Source organism: Phyllostomus hastatus, unplaced genomic scaffold, assembly GCF_019186645.2.
Source record: "Phyllostomus hastatus isolate PE091 unplaced genomic scaffold, TTU_PhHast_1.1 phas_scaffold_129, whole genome shotgun sequence".
Taxonomy (NCBI): Eukaryota; Metazoa; Chordata; class Mammalia; order Chiroptera; family Phyllostomidae; genus Phyllostomus; species Phyllostomus hastatus.
In genome coordinates, this window is record NW_025334009.1 from 26,900,299 (window position 1) to 26,917,229 (window position 16,931).

Here is a 16,931-nt window from a genome sequence, read left to right on the forward strand (position 1 = left end):
CACCCATGTGGGGACCCTTGCCTCAGCAGAGAAGACTGTCACAAAACAGAGGTTTAAGAATGTGATCAGAGGGTGGGGACAGGGGGTGGTGGGAAATAATGACCCCTGCTTTACTTGACAGTATTTTATCATCCCTAAAGGCGGCTCCGCAGGGGCCTGCCTTCCTGGAAGAAAAGCGCACACACTGGGCCGTAAAGACGAGTGGGGCCCCTGAGCAGCCCCTCGGCGGCTTGGGTAATGCCACTGCCTGCCTCGCTGGCCGCCTTCATCTGTGTGCCCGCGGGAGCGACGTGGCCCTGCTGCTCAGGGGGCAGGTGAATTGGGCTGTCACTGGGACCCGTGCGAGGCCAACCCTCTATCTGCTGGGCTCAAGGGGGCTGCTGGGCTCAAGGGGGCTGCTGGGCAGAGCTCTTCCCCCCAGGTCCTCATCTTCCTGCCCATCCCGGCTGACCGGACCCCCCAGGGCCTCGTTCCCAAAGACAGACTGGGGAGAGGCCTGCCAGCCACCCCTTCGAGAGTCACTAAAGAAGCCAGTTTGTCATCATTTGGCCAGGATGCTGGCTGTTATTTCACACCAAGGGGAGAGAGTTTCTAGCTGTGAAGCTGACTTTGCAGGGACACCCACCATGCTTTTGGTGGACCCCTGAGGTGCTAGCCCCCCAGGAGCAAGGGCGGATGGCCTGGGGTGGGAGACCCGGGAGTGGGGTGGGGGCGCTTCTTGATTCCAACCTCTCGCTGTTCGGTGGCAGCTCTGCTTCCTGTGCGTGGTCAGCCTTGGTGAAGTGAGGGGCTGCCGCGTCTGTGAGGTGTGGGGCTCCCCAGGTCCGACCTAACTCACTCTCAGCAATGCGTGTCTTACAGGGAGGGGAATGTATCCACCAAGCAGATTGTCTTTCTTCAGAGACCATGTCTACCTCAGAAAATCAAGAAGAAGGAGTCGAGGGTAAGTCACCTTGATGGCCTCCCTTGCGTCTCTTTAGCAGGGCTTCACCATCAAGTGCATTTGTCTGCGGCAGTCGGGTGGGCAGCCTGCCCCGACTGCCAGCAGCTCTGAGCCCAAGGGCACCTGAGCCCCTTGGCAAACTGCATCTGGCCTGAAGCTGCCAGAGTGGGACAGATGAGGGCACTGGAGGGCCTTGTCTGCCAGTGTCCCGCTGCTGGCCAGGCCAGGAGAGCGGAGGAGAGAGGTTCTTCTGCACATGCCAGCCTGCCAGATATTCCCGCTGGGCTAGAAATAGGGGCATGAAGTCAGCTGCATTCTGACGGGAAGCGCTTGGGGCGGGGGCTGGAGCTCAGGCCCAGTATCCGTATCTGCATCTCATTACCGGCTGGCTGGAGCTCCCGCCCGCCTGTCACCTCCCTCAGGACGTCAGGAGTCTGGTGACCTTGGCACCCAGACCCTGCTAGAGCTCCTTTTTGACAGGCCCCTACCCGAAAGCCTCTGAGTGACAGCGGCCGGTCTAGACAAGGCCAGCCTCTGCCTGCAGCAGCGAGTCCTCAGGTCAGAGTGCCCTGCGGGTTGCCCAGGTCCTCTTCCCCTCACTGGTTGTTTCAGGAACCATCCAGGAAACTCGGTTGCACTGAGAGGTGGTGGCCATTCTCAGAACACTCCCCACGTTTGGTGATGTCCAGCCCAGGTCCTCTTCCCTTGTGTCTGGTGATTCTGATGTTTCACACCTCATGCATTGTTGCCAGTGGGTGCTGTTCCCATGGACCAGTGGCTCAGGCGAGTCAAGGGTGTCACCTGGAACCAGCTCTGCCTACCTTTGATGGCCAAGACCATGCTCTCCCACAAGCCTGCTGGGCCTGCTCTCTCCTGACCCTTGGCACCAACCCTGCGCTCCCAGACCTGGCTTCTCGTGTTCTGTGGACACAGAGCCCGGACAGGAGCACCACACGAGTGAACAGATTGGAACAGCCCCTCACCAGCCAACAAATCCAGGGGGAACCCATTTGTGGGGTGAACGCCAAGGCAATGGCACCGTGAAGCCAGATGGGGTGGAGTGCAGAGGACAGTCTCTCTCCAAGCTCTGATGCACTAATGTGACAGGTGACAGCAGCAGAGAACCAGAAGGCAACTGCCAAATCCGCCATTAACCACCAGGAGCAGTCAGCCGCCGGCTGGAAGATGGATCAGCCGGGGCTGCTGTCAGTTGCGACTTAGCCATAGGCGCCAGGGGACTCTGCATGTTCACAGAGTGACATTCAACAACAGTGCAGGCACGGTCTCCATCAGACATCAAAATAAACCCTCTTTTGCCTTTAAGGGGGCAGGGGTTGAGGGGAGTGCTGCCTTTTCTGGGCTGCTGTCCGGGTTGTGGTGCTGATGGATTCCACAGCAAAGACCCTCAGCTTGATGTTGCTTCAGGCCATGCATCCCGGAACGTGATGGCCATCGGAAACTGGGGTGGGTGGGTAGGTTTTTGAGGTAGAGCTTAAAAGCTGGTGCAAGAAAGTAGAAGGACTTTCCTTGGGGAAAATCCAAAGAGGACGGTAGTCATTTATTTTCTGGTCAGTGGAAACTTCCAGTCCTAATCAACTACGCAAATATGGGCTGGCCGCTTTCTCCTTGAAAGTGCTTATGTATCCCCTACTCATTCCTCAGGTTGGCTGGTGCTGAGCACTTGTTCTTGGTGTGATCTAGAGAGATCACCCACTCGTGGAGTCCCAGAGAGGGGACTTTTAAGCAGATACCTTGTCTCTGTCTCCTCATCCCTGTCATTTGCTCCTCAGTGGACTCAGGTGGGCGTTCTGCTCCCACAAGGTCTGCACACCCCCGTGATGGTGGCAGTAACCCCATCCAGTCCTGATGGTGCCTGAGCTGCCTGCAGTCCTGACACTCTCGGCTGCCTCTTCCTCTTGAAGCACCTTTTTCTCTTGGCTCCATCCGCACTCTCCTGGATTTCCACCAGGTTCCTCAGGGTTCAGACCTGGCCCTGTTTCTCCCCTCACTCTCTTACCACTTCCTTAGAAGTCTCTTTCATCCCCAGAGTTAGAAAATCTCACTCACCACCTCTGGGTCATGACTCTTGTGTCTGCAGCTCTTGCTTCTCCCCTGAGGCCCAGCGCACCTGCCCAGTCACTGCTCAGCAGTCTCAGGGCAACTCGTGACTTTGCCCCTCCCCTACACCTGGCCCACCTCCCCTTACCTAGAGAAGTGGACCACCACCAACCCAGAGACACCCGCCCACCTAGGGGCCATCCTTGACTCTGCCCATCTCCTTCCCCTTATCAGTCAGTCCTTGAGGCATGTCTGCTTGAGGCCCTAGAATCTCCAGAGTCCTCTGCTCCTCTTCCCCCTCACTTGCCTCAGCTACTTCTGTCTCTGGATGACAGGTCTCCCTTCCAATGTGTTCTCTGCTCAGAGCCAAAGTGAGCTTTTGAAAAAGCCAATGGAATCGTGTCACCTACTGCTTAAAACGGCCCTAAAGCCTTGTTTTAAGATAAAGATGGAGCCCTGGCCAGGCGACTCAGTTGGCTGGAGCATCATCCTAATATACCAGGGTTGCAGGTTGGATCCCCAGTCAGGGCACCTGCAGGAATCAACCAATGAATGCATAGTGAGTGGAACAACAAGTCAATGTTTCTCTCTCTCTCCCTTCCTTCCTTCCTTCCTCCCTCCCTCCCTCCCTCCCTCCCTCTCTCTCTCGAATCAATTTTTTTAAAAAAAGATAAAGGTGGAAATCTGTAATGTGGTCCCCAGGTCACTGTGTGAGCCGTCCCCACGTTCTTGCTTTCCGGCTCTGTCGGCCTAGCCTTCCGTGCCTCTCCTGCCTCAGGGCCTTTGCTTTGGCTGTTCCCTCTGCCCAGGACACTCTCTTCCATTGTATTTCCTCGGGACTGTGTGATGCCTCGGGAAGAGCCACACTCCTCTCCCCCAGAGCTCTCCTCTAGTTATTTGCGCTCATTCTCTTATCCTGTCCTGGTAGATTCAGTCCATGAGGGTCTGTTGTGTGCCCAGTACCCAGCTTTTAGGTGGCACTCAACAAATATTTGTTGAATCACCAAATGAGGAATCAAAATTCTGAGCCTGGGACATACCTGTTGTGGCCACCATTAAAGGTTAAGAAAAGAAGTCCCAAGACTGACACACCAGGGAGGAAGCGTATTTAGTTGCCTTCTCATCAGCGACGTGGACCAAAGTCTCTAATGAAGGCTTGCCAGCATTTGAAAGAATCCTCTTGGTGTGTGAGCATGGCTGTCAGGGCAAACCTGAAACTCCTTCGAAGGTGATAGGAGGTTTCTCTGACACTCAAGGTCTTCCTTCCAGCTAACCTAGCTGAAGTGGGGCCAGATAACGGACAGTTTTTAAGATGTGTGAATTAAATCCATCAGTCCCTGCTGACACGGAATTCTGGTCACACACTGCTGGAAAGGGAAGGCCGTTTTCCATTCCCGCAGTTGTTCCTGACATGGACAGCTATTTGGAATCTCCCTTAGTGTGGGCCCTGGCAGCACGCCCAAGTGCCCAGACACCCTGCTCAGGAAGACCGGCATCGGCGGCGCGACCAGCAGGCTGCTGGTTGCGTTCAGAGACTCCCTTTGGTGCTGCCCCAGATACCCAGCCTGTCCTCCAGGCGGGACCGCCTGCCTTTAAGTGTAGATGTGACCAGCCTCCTCTTGGAACCTGTCACTGTCCCAGGGGTGCCACTTCCCTGCCTCTCCTCTTCTTGCTTTCTGAGATGTCATCTTTTTGAGCTCTGGGATCTGGAGCAATTTTTTGTTCTTTGTGAGAGACCGTGACTGTCCCCAGCTTAAAGCAGGAAGAGAAGCCTGGGTGGTGAAGGGGGCAGGTGTGGAGATGGAAGAGAGGGAGACAGAGGAAGCCCTTCCGTGGATGATGGCACGGCTGGCGGCAGGGGGAGGCCTGGAGGCTGGGGGAGGCCTGAGGTATAAGGGGTGTGCTTGTTTCCCAGCTATTTCTCACACAGCGGAAGGGCCCAGGTGCCTTTCCTAGCTTGGTGGCCCTTAGACTGTGGTCCCTGGACCAGCAGCGTCAGCCTCGGCTGGAGCTCATTGGAAATGCAGTCTCCCCGACCCCTACCCTGAGGCCCACCCCGAGGCCCACTGCGTCCGATGGGGTGAGTGATTTGGCTGAGGGGGCCAGCCCTCCTGGTGATCCTGACGCCCACTCCAGTCTGAGAGCTGGTGTCTTAATTTAGTCGGCCCTTTCCCGGCTCACCTGTGGACCTCCGTCCACATTTTATCACTATTGATTTTTTAAAAATGGGCCTGTCAGGGAGCCTTCAGTGTACATACTTATTTCTAATAAACCGAACCAAAGCATCTTTAATGGCAGTTAAATCTGGACTTCCATTAGCTGGCCACCGGGCCTAATGAATCCAGCGCCTGGCCCAGCAGACGCGCCCGGACGTGACCAAGTCAGAGAGCTGAGGCGCTCGCGCCTTGGGCCGAGCCACCCAAGCTGGGTTGCCTCTCCCTTTGCTTCCGCTCCTCTCTTCTCTCTAAGGCAAGAGTCAAGGCCCTTCACCCACCAAGAACGAGAGTCTGGAAGGGTAGTGTGGAGCCATAGACAGCTGGCCTTGGATCCTAGCTCTGCTCTGTCCTAGCTGTGTGCCTTCAGGCAAGTTAACTCTCCGAACCTACACGCTCCGCTGTGAAATGGCTCTCACAGTGCCTCTTCAGAGTATGGCTTCGGGGATTTGGAGAAACGGGAAGCCTTGTCTCTGTGGGAGACACATAGTAGGCACCTTGGTTGTGTTCGTTCCTCCTAGGCAGCTATTCTACAGGCGGTCGGCCTTTGCAACTTGGAACACTTAGCTTTTAGATTATACACACCCTGAGTTTTGGCCGCTGCTACTTGCCTGCTTCATGGGAATGTCCCCACGAAGGAGAGGAGGAGGGAAGGGGCAGACTCGGGTCAGAGCCTCCTGGGGGCCTGGCTACAGCTTGGCGACGGCTGCAGTGGGATCGGGGGACCCAGACAGCGTGGGGGTCCACGATGGCACTGCCAACCTCTCTGAGGACACAGAAAACAGTGCAATCCTAGGAGGGATTTGGCCTGGCAGATTTTTCTGTTTTTACTCTGAAAGACATTAAACATTGGCTGCAGTAGTGCCCATCCAGCTCAGCTCTGACATTCCTGAATCGTCCTCTGCCCAGCAGGCCACGCGGGTTCCTGGAGAAAGTGGCCCTTTCCACAGGCTGTGTCCTTCTGTTGTATTATATCAGGAGGTCAACAAAGTGTGGTCTTCTTCTGTAAACTGGATATGGCCGGGTGTCCGGAGGAACCACAGGCCTTCTGTTGTTGATGCAGCAAGAGCAGCCCCCAAGACAGTGTCTGGGTTTGTGTTAGTGAGTAACTCGTGTGGAGGACAGAATCTGGCACAGGTGGAAGCTGCTTGGTCGTGTAGCCCCCAACTGCAGGGAGCGCTGTTCTCACCCACTCCTGTGGACGGGCCCCTGGGGTGTGCACTGCAGAGGCAACTGTTTTAGAGAAGAGGCACTTGAGACTTGGAGAGATTAATAACTTGCCCGGGGACAGAAAGCTATCAAGTACCAGAACCGGGATTTGAACCGGCAGCTCAGCTGCTGTACTATATAGTGCTTTGATGCTTTAGCATTTAGGACTTTACAGCCAAAGCAATCTCACCGCTTATTTTAGCAAAAGGAAAACTTCCTCCATCGTCCCTGATAGCCAGCTGCCTCTCAGAGTAAGCAAAGCTTAACTGGTGTTTTTCTTAAAGCAAGTAAAAATGCAGAAGCTGTATTTGGGGACATGGATTTCCCTTTAAGGCTCTTCCATTTGGGCTGGAGTTGTAATGCAGTGGCAGCTGCTGCCTGTGACTGGGCAGCAGTTACAAACCATGATTCTTGTGCCCCAGAGTCACAGGGGGTTGGTGTCACCCAAGAGCCACAGAGGGTTGGCATCAGAGGCGGTGGCAGGGCCTCTGAAGCCCCAAGTCGGCGTCCTGCACTCGTGGCTACGGAGCTGAGTGCCCGCTTCAGCCTAGGCTGAAGTGGGCACCACTGGGGTGGGCATCTGAGGTGCCCCTTTGCCTGTAGAGGAGTTCCACTGTTGGAAACCTGTGGCTTAGGTGGAAGCAGCTCAAACCATTTCCAAAGGGAACTCTGTCAGCTATAGTATGAGAGAGAGAATCCTCAAAAAGGAGTGTCTGGGCAAAACCCTTCTAACACCGTAGGTGAACTCCTTTGGGGACTTGGGGGGAAGGGGGGTGGGTGAGGATAAGATAAATGTGAAATCATAGCCTCGACGTGCATTTTGCTCCTCTTTATCTTTGATGGGACATTCATACTTACCAGCCTTGTCCAAAGGTGCTCAACCCAAGAACCCTATGATGCGTTCAATCTCAGAACCTGGGGAGTGTTTAGGCAAATCTGTTACTTGGGGAAATAGATTTCTGCTATGGAAAATTCTGCAAAGGTGGCAGATTTTTAAAAAATTTACATAGCACATTTTTGGTGTTTCCTAGCAAGGCACTCGGTTATTTACAATGTGCTGCAGCCTTAAGAGATCCATCGTTTTCCACCAATGGCGAGGTTGCAATCCTGGGCTCCCCTCCCCAGCCCAGCGGGAAGCTGTCGGAACCCAGGGCTCCCCTGGCTTTTGTTTCAATCACAGAACATCTGAGATTTGAGTCCATATTTGGCAAAACCAGTGTGGTGTGACTCAAGTAGAAAGAAATGACCGTGGTGGGAACTTGAACTAAACTCCTGGGTGTACGTACCATGAGTCAGTGAGCCACACCTGCAGGTCGGCCATGCCTCGTGAGTCTCTCCTTCTGGGTGAGACCCTGCAGTGGGGGCCCTGACTGGCCCCCATCTGCCCACCCCTCGCTCCTCTGGGGTTCTCTCGTGTTCTCTGTGCCTTCACCACTCTGTGCCCGGCATGCCCTGAAGGTCCCATGGCTGCCATCTTCCCAAGCATACATCACACAGCTGTCTGGCACCAGACTCTGACCCAGTCCACCCAGAGTGTACTGACCCCGCCCTGAGCTCGGAGGTGGAGGCCATCCTGGGGATACTGGTCCCCACTAGGCTGACAGAAGTCAGAGGGGCTTTTGCTCAGGAAGACTGGGGAGACACTGGATGTTTAGGGAGTGGAAGGGAAAAGCTGCAGTTCTTTGAGTCGTTAACCCACAGAATGCATTCCTCATTTATAAAGACAGGGACCCATGTCTTCGAATCTTCCAAGGTGTATTTTCTAACAACCTTCAGTGTTTCCACGTCTTCTCAAGCTCATTTGCCCAGATGTATTCCAGGCACACAGGCTGCTAAACTGTCTTCCTCGGAGACAGTTCACGTAGTAGTCAACAGACTCAGCAGGACTTCGAACGTTTTCCACTCTTTTTCTTCCTTCAATTAATTTCTCTTCTTGGAGATCAACCAGAAATAACGTGCAGATGCCCCCGTCCCTCCTCATTAAACCCTAAGCTGTGTTTTGACTAAAAACAGGACTGGGTCACCCTGAAGCACAGTGTGGCCGGCATGGGGGGCGCTGCCATCCTCCCCATGATGGATCCCACAGACGGGCTCTGAGCGCCTGCTCTGTGCCGTGCCCCAGGGACGAAGGAGGCCAGATGGCTCCCCCGGCCTAATGGAACTCACATCTGATGTCAATAATGGTGACGGCCACATATCTGGTATATTATGTGCCGGGCGCAGTGCTTAAACCCACGACATGAATTATCACATCATCGAAACCACATACATACCCTGTAAGGCAGGGCTCGACACACCGCAGCCCAGGGGCCGAGGGCAGCCCGCCGCCTGTTTCTGTAGATGAAGTGTTGCTGGAGCACAGTCACGCTAGTCTGTTTCCGTGTTGCCTGGGACTGCCTTTCTGCCGCTGTGGTAGAGCTCGGGGGTTGCCGCAGAGACCACGAGGACTGCAAAGCCAACATAAAATATCATCTGACTTGTAGAGAAACACTTAACTGGCCGTGCTTTCACAGAAAATCAAGTCTCTAACCTTGGTTCTAGTTAGCGTTACCGTCCCCACTGTATAAATGAGGACACTGAGGCCGAGGAGTGAGGCCGGTGAGTGGTGGAGTTGGGACTCTTCATGCACGGTCTCACCCCACAGCCCTGATACGTCTGATCTTGTGTGGCTCAGCTACGGACTGCACGACCTGTCTCTTCTCAGGGCCTCTGTGATGTCCCTGCTGTGTGGGGAAACGTTGGTGGCAGGTCGAGTTCCCTGGGAAGCAGGGTCTGAGATAGGTTTGGATGGTGGAGGTTTTTGGGACTGGGGCGGTCCCCTTAGGACACACCTGTGGGGACAGCAGGGCACAGAAGCCGGCCAGAGAGTTGAGCTGTGACACTGTCTCAGCGGTGGCCTCAGCCAACCCTCCGGGCACCTCTGGAGCTGGGATGTCCTTTCAGAGTTGTCCCTAGTTGGGACAAGGAGGCATGGGCTGCCGTGCCCCACCTGGACCAGCCCTTCGCTGTAGATTGCCCCAGGAGGTGGTGGGGGCTGTCAGCAGACCACAGTCCCACAGCTGGGACATAAAGCCCGCCAGCACAGGGGGACCTGGGCACCCCACAGTTGGTGCCCTTCTCACTCAGGTGAGGGAATCCCGGCCCAGGGCTTGGTAACCCATAGCCAGCTGGGAGCCCTGGTGCTTGGGAGGGGCAGGCCCCATGTCCCCTCCCCGTGCTGGTGGTCCAGATGATAGGCTTTCAGGACCTCCCTTTCCAGACTTTTAGTTGGGGCCAGTTGAAAGAAGTACTCCTTGGCCCCCACAACACCCTAAAATCCATCCACCTCTAAAATACACGCACACCATGGGCCACACCAGTGACGGCATCAGGCTGATTCTCGTGGAGGGTGTGATGTGTTTGGGCTGTGGTTGAAATTTGCCCTGCCCCTGGGGTGCTGGGAATTGTGTCTTGCTCTGGAGAAGTGACGTGGGTGAGAAGTTCCAGTGAAGCTCTGGGTCATGGAGACTGCATTTATTTATCCCCATCCTCTCTGATGTTCAGTTTCAGTGGCGATTCTCCAGAGAAGACGTGCACAGCAGGCAGATGAGGAAATCCAAAGGGAAACTCAGTGCCAGAGACAAGCGACAAGCAGAAGAGAATGACAAGAATTTAGAAGACCAGTTTTCCAAGGCCAGAGATGTGGGCAACTGTGTGCCGAGCCGGCAGCAGGACGACGGAGCCGGGGAGGAGATGAAGGCCCCCGCCCAAGAGGTCATGGGAGAACAGCTGTGTCCTGATGGCCGGCTCTCTGTGGAGGGCGGGGCCGTGCAGAACGGTCCTGCGGGCCACTGCGGGGCCCCGGCCGGGGGCTGTGAGGGGCACTCAGGTCCTGCCGAGGATGCCAGGGAGGGAGGTGCTGAGGAAGTGACTGCAGAGACAGCAGAAGACAACTGAGTCTCAGCAGCTGGCGCTGAAGCCAGATATGCTGGCCAACCAGAGGCACTGTGCTGGCAGCCAGGCCGGGGCTGCTTTGCCCTGGTGTCCTGCGTTACCCTCTGGCTTGGCTTGACCTCTCCTTGTGAGCTCACATAGGCCCGCCAAGGGCCAGCTCCCTGACAGTGTTGGTTTCTGCACATCCATTTGAAATGTGTTGTAATGCCCCAGTGTTAGAATGCAAGAGGTCAGGTTATTTCTTCTAAACCTCAGGGCTGAAGGCCCAGCCTTGGCTCCACCACTCCTCAGTGGGAGGGTCTGGACCATTCAGTGCCTGTGTCCGCCCCCTAGGGCCTCCAGGGAGCATCTGGGTCAAGTCCATGGGCCTCCCAAGCTACAAACCAAGACTGTGTGTTTTCATTCCCACACTCTGCCGGGACAGGGTCCATCCTCACTGTTCTCTGCAGTGGCCCCCGGTGAAGGTAACAGCCCCTGGAGTCCTGTCAGCTGCTCTTCACCCGAACCCCCAGACCCTGCTGCTTTGGCAAAGAAAATGACATTAGAGCAGGGAGGTGCCCCACCCCGAGCTTTTCTCAAAGCGTTCCCATAGATGCTGGTAATCTGGAAGTAATTCTGTTTGTGCACCTGCCCTTGCAGAATGTCCGAGAAAGTATTCTGTGTTAGCATTAATGCCAAATTTTTTTTAAGGTTTTGTATTCAGCACATCATGTGAACTCACGTTCTTTCTGTCATTTCGGGGCACCCCAGTTAGTTGGGCGCCCTCGTCGTGTGCTATTTTAATCAGTGTATTATTGGCCAAGTTGATTCCCATGTATGCTACCACGTGTTTATATTGTCCAGAAAGTATCGTTAAGGCTTTAAGTAGATACAACTGGTGTCTTGACCAAAACAACAGCCTGTCTCTTCCTTGTTTAGTTACTTAAAGCAATAAATCATCTATGAGTTAGAGCATTGTGAGGACTGGGTGTTCATTGTGTCGCAACAAGAAAGTCCCAACCTGATGTCCCAAGGACTCCGTCTGGCATCCCTCAGGCACGTTTCCTAAGTCACAACTCCTGGCACGTGATGACCTGAGAGAAAATGAAGCTCCCGTGTGCAAGAAGAGAGCCGGCTGAGCACACTGTGCGTTCTTGTCACGTGTAGAGAGAAGGCAGACTGGGATGCAGGTGCTGCCGGGTACGCCGGGGGCACAGCCCCCTCCCATTGCTGGGGGTGAGAGCAGCCAGTACCTTTTGAAAACAAACAATAGCCCCACACTGAGCTTTTAAGTAAATTATTTAATGAGGCAAGTCTTTTCCCGTTTGCAAGTCTGCTAAGATAGAACACATTTGTTGCACGTTTTTATAGGGCAGAATTGAAGACCCTTGTACAGAAGCATCATGCAGGCGCTTCCGTCCTGATGGTGGGGCAGACGTCCCCACCCAACCCCACTGCTGACCTAGAAAGGTTGAAGGCTCTCTGTTCAAAAATAACGCTTAAAATGGCATTTTTCCATAATTAGACTCAGGAATATCTATGCGGCATCTTGATTTAATAAAAATGTTATCTCTTAGCCCGTATCTTAGAGGATCACAGCTTTTTTTAAAAAAAATATGCTAGTTAGCAGCAGGCTGGGACAGAAACGACACTCATCTTTCACAACTTTGAAAAGCCTGTGATCCCAGGCTGAGTCCCCCAGGGCTGGGCTTACACCACTCAGCGTTGGGTACATTTTTCAATAATTAAATGACATTTATGTTGGCTGAATGTGTCATGGGAAAAAAAAATTAAAGGTGACTTCAGCTCATTTGAATTCCTCAGGAAATTGGGGCCTACAGCCAAACTAACAAATAATTCCTGAAGATCTTGGTTTTTTCCTCTCACTTCTCCACACCCCTGCTGATAGTTGGCAAAATGTCCATCTACTGCAGGCGGTTCTCAAATTGGCTGCATGAATGGATCACTGGAGATTTAAAACCCAATACCTGGGCCCCACCCCAGAGACTCGGAAGTGCTGCTCTGGGCTGGGTATCGGGACTGGTAACCCCTCCCTGACCCGGGGATTCTAAGGTGCAGCCAAAGGTGAGACCCACTGGCCACAGGCCTGCTACAAATCCAGTCACAGCTTGTTCCTTGTGAAATGCAATGCTTTAATGAAAGGTAAATACCTGAGCCCCTAACATCCAATCCTAACACCCTGCATGTGCATTGCAAATGCATTGCAAATTCCTGAAGGAAATTTTAATTTCCTGTGACTGGTGACAGTTGTGTGGGTCATCGTTGGCATGGACAGGGCCTCAGTGACCAGTGAAGGTTGCAAAGACTTGCAGTGTTTCCAAGAGGCGGCTCGTGCACGTGGTGGTTAGTCTTTGGGGCTGCAGGCATGACAGGGGGTCTTGTAGGGACAGGGAGTTCTGCAGGGGTGATCAGGTGACTGAAGTGGTGACCTAGGTCACTGTGATAGGCCTTGCTACCACCACTGGGCAGCCCAACAGGGCATTCCAGGGGGTCTGAAGCACCGAGATTCAGGAAGAGGCCAAGGCCAGTTCATGGAGGCCACTGAGAGATGGACATGGAGGGTTTTGGTAGTTCTGAGGCCCAGCCATTTGTCTGTGAAAGGTGGTTTCTGGAGAGAGAAATGTCTAGGAAAAGAGATGCTCCTATGAAACTGGCTGAATTTGGAGTCTTTCACTAGGAATGGTTTCAAGACCTGCTCTTCACCTTCAGAGGATCCGGAGTGGGGTGTGGGCAGAGGTTGGCATCACTCCAGGGCACTCGGGGCAGGGGCAGGATGCTTATGGAATCTGCTTGAAGAAACACTGTTGCTCCACTTTCCGGCGCACACAGCCACGGGTCGAAGTGGTGAGCACGGAGAGCCTGCAGACGCCCGCGCCAGTGAAGCGGGAAGGCTGTTCTAGGTCGGGCTCGTGGAGCGGAAAAGCCCGGCCAGGCTTCGGGATCAGACAGAGCTGGTTAGAACGCTCACCTTGCACAACCTACAAATGTAACTTCAGGTTCATGTCTTCACACCTCCAAGCATCAACTGCCTCTGTGTGAAGTGAGGCTAAAGACACCCACCTCATCGAATTTTTGTGAGGATTAATAAGGCATGGTCAAGCGCTTGGTCCGTGGAGAGCGGCTCTCCAGGTAGCAGTTAATCATGATGCCGGCAGGTAATAAATGTGGCGGAGACCCACAGTGCTCATACCCATGGGCTCCTGTGCTGCCCAGGCCCTCTTGCAATCTGGGGCCACGTGACAGGGTTCTGCCCCATGGGACATAAGCAGATGTGACGTAAGCTGGTTCTGAGCCTGACCTTTAAAAATACCCCAGGCAGCCCTGGCCCTCTCTTCATCTCCAACGCCCTTGGCATAGTTCGAGATGGACCACAGCATGAGGGATAAGTAAACCTTCACTGTGATAAACCTCTGGGATTCTGAGGATTACCTATTACTGAAGCATAGAATTCCCCGTGCTGACTAACAGACATGCTGTAATGTTCACAAAAATCTTTGTTAGTGGTTTATAAGTAACAATCCTTGCCTGAACATTTTTATATCTCCCAACTGATCATATTTCACTGGAATTATGCGTGATGGGACAAACTTCAAGAAAAAAAAACATTAAGAGATATTCTGTTTCATTTCTTATGAAGCACATTTTATCAGAACTCTAAACATATTAATTATGGCCTTTACTAAACCACAAAACATCTTTCAAGAATAGCTCTCAGATGTAGCAATGCTTATTAGTAGGAATATGTTGACCCAAAATCCATCAGTTATGAAACACATTTTGGTTGGGCCCATACCCAGTGCAGGGCGTGCTGGCCCTAGGGGAGCTGGACTCAGCCCGGCTGTCCTGCCGAAGCTCACAGCCCCGTGCAGGCCAACAGCGGCAGCTGGGACTAACAGTGAAGCCCTGAAAGGGTTGGTCAGAGAGGGGGACGTGGAAAGGAGGACTGGGGTACAGGCAGGCAGCCTGGGGACAGCTCAGCGCTGCCTCCCCACTTGTTTCAGCGGTCCTGCTTCCAGCAGCCCTCGTACTGGTTGGTGCCGGAGCCAACTGCGTGAGCGGTGCAGGGCGTGCCTCTGGTCATTAGCACTCTGACCTCGAGGTGACCTGCCAAACGACTGATGCTGCTTCCCAGGAGTCTGGGTTTCCTGTACCTGGCTCCTAGAGTTTGGAACAAGGAAGCATGTGAAATTTAGCTCTAAGTACAAGACCTGACAAGCCTTTGGCCGGGATTTCTGAGGTGGCTGTCGCCAGAGAAGGAAGCAAAGCAATGTTCACCACAGGTTCCTGTTGATAATGATCATTTCTGCGGCCAGACTGAAAAAACTGACTCTGGTTACAGACAGCTGGTTCTCCGAGCCTGGCAGATATTGGCTTCCCCAGCCCTGCAAGACACTGTGGGGTGGCGCTTCCCTCCAGCAGAGGAAGCCAGGCCACGTGGGAAACTGTGGTTTTATGTGGGCAAAGGGGATTGGATCCTTCACTATACAGATATATAGCGTTCTTATTGTTTGTTTGTTTTAAACAATGAATGTTAACGCCTCAGACACTTCTGGAGGCTGAGAAGTCCAAGATCAAGACAGACAGATTTGGTATCTGGTAACAACCTGCTTCCTGATTTCATAGGTGGCCATTTCCCCCTTGTGTCCTTACATGGCAGAAAAAGGCAACAGATACATAATTTTTAATGCCTCCACCACTGGGCTCAGTGCTGGGAAGACAGCAATGAACGAGACAAACACAATCCTGGTTCCCTTGGAGCTCACAACTGACACCGAGTAGCTGCCCCGGTAGTTATACTGTGATGAGAGCTGTGGAGAAGCGCAGGAGGCCATGAAGGCAGAACAGAGGCTGTAACCTGCTTACGGAAGGCTTGCTGGAGGACGTCAGAGCTGGGCTGAGAGCTGAGCGCCGGGTGGGCAGCCCATGGGGAGGCAGCGTGAGGAACAGTGAGGAGCGCAGGCTGTAGAGCCAGTCTCCCTAGCTGGAATCCAGGCTCTACCACTTAGCAGGCGTGTGGCTTTGGGCAAGGTACTTATCCCCTTTGTGCCTCAGTTGCCTCGCCTATAAAATGGGGGTAAGAGTTGTGAGAATTAAAGGAGTTAGTACACACAAGATGCTTCAAGAATCGCTAGCATACAGGAAGAGCTACATAAGTGTTGGTGATGGGGAAGGGCAGGAATTAAAAAGGGAAGGATCTGAAGAAAGACGCTTTTTATGTTCAAGTCACTGGAAGAAATCCATTAAGGCAGCTTTGTAGTGGGTGTGGCAGGGTGTGGAGCAAAGTAGCAGGGAAGACTCAGAGATGAGACAGGGCCAGATGCAGGAGGGCCTGGGAAACAAGGTAAGGATTCCCGTCCTCCTGGTAGAGTAATGGGTAGAGTAATAACCAATTTCCCATTGATTATTTTTAAAGGGGAAGTGACGTAAGGTCTGTATTTTTGTAAAAGATCTCTGTTGCTGAATGAGCAAGTTGGTGTCCGGGGGCCCACAGGGAGTGCAGAGGTGCAAGCTAGCAGGCCAGGGCTTTAGTCCAGGTGCGAGTGCTGGTGGGTTGCACCTCCGTGGAGAGGGAGAGGACAGATCTGATGATAATTTAGGAGCTAAAATTGACTGAATTTTGCAACTGACTGGAGTAAGGGAGATACTGAATCTACCAGCCACACCAGAAAGAGGTGAGCACTGTCCTCACCAAAGGCATTTCCTCAGAGAAACAAATACCCCAGTGATACTGTTGCTTGGAGATTTTCTAAAACCAGTATTGTGGGTTATTTTTCAGAACTTGAATAATTCAACATTATTTTACTAGAACATAAGTCTTGATAACTTCCTTAAGACTCTAAGAACTAAGTCTTTCACTTTTGGCGGGAGTTGCTGGGCAGCACGGTGGGGCAGTGCCCTGGGATAGGCGTGCACCGTACAAAGGAAACGTGTCTGTCTTGGGTCCGAGGAACAGAACCTGAGTTCTGCCCCCAAAACATTTTTTCATGGTGATGCTGGCAATTGCCTCTTCCGTGGTGGGGAGGGTTTAGGAACAAGCCCATGGTGGAGTCTACGCCAAGTCCTCCACAAGGACAGGAAGACCAGTCCCGGAGGTCTGGCTTTGTCACTCCCCAGCTGTGTGAGCTGGGGCAAGCCATCTAACCCCAGCGTCTGCTCTCCCGCACAGGTACGACGGGACAGCATCGCTCACCCCGCCCACTTCCCTGAATTGTTGGGGAATGATTTGATGAGACATAAAACAAAGTACATGTCAAACGCCAAGTAATGCTGTAACGTTCAATTGATAATAGCATTCCAAGCAAAATCTAGACCACCAATGAATGCAGGTAACTCCAGAGGAAGTATTTCCTATCACTCTTCCTTTCTAACTCTCCCTGTGAAAGTGAACTTATATCACTATGCAGTAACATCTGTCTGTGTTTAAATAATCTAGAAATGAAAAAAAAGTGTGTGGGGGATATAGAATATACTAACAAGCTAGAGTAATTAAAACAATGTGATATGAGAGCCACAATAAATAAGGAGACCTATGGAACAGAGAGTGTAGAGGGGAAAAGCCCACTTGTAGGTGAGAA

The 16,931-nt window shown here is 53.0% G+C and overlaps 1 protein-coding gene across 1 annotated transcript in view; it reads left to right on the forward strand.

Annotated features, from left to right (window-relative positions):
- The window catches only part of RFTN1 (raftlin, lipid raft linker 1), a 186,468-nt gene extending 175,161 nt beyond the window's left edge, over window positions 1–11,307 (forward strand). The window contains exons 9-10 of the mRNA XM_045856862.1: window positions 862–943; window positions 9,967–11,307. Of these exons, the coding sequence (XP_045712818.1) occupies window positions 862–943; window positions 9,967–10,359 (475 nt within the window). The 3' untranslated portion in view covers window positions 10,360–11,307. The remainder of the gene's footprint in view (window positions 1–861; window positions 944–9,966) is intronic.
- The last annotated feature ends 5,624 nt before the right edge of the window (window positions 11,308–16,931 follow it).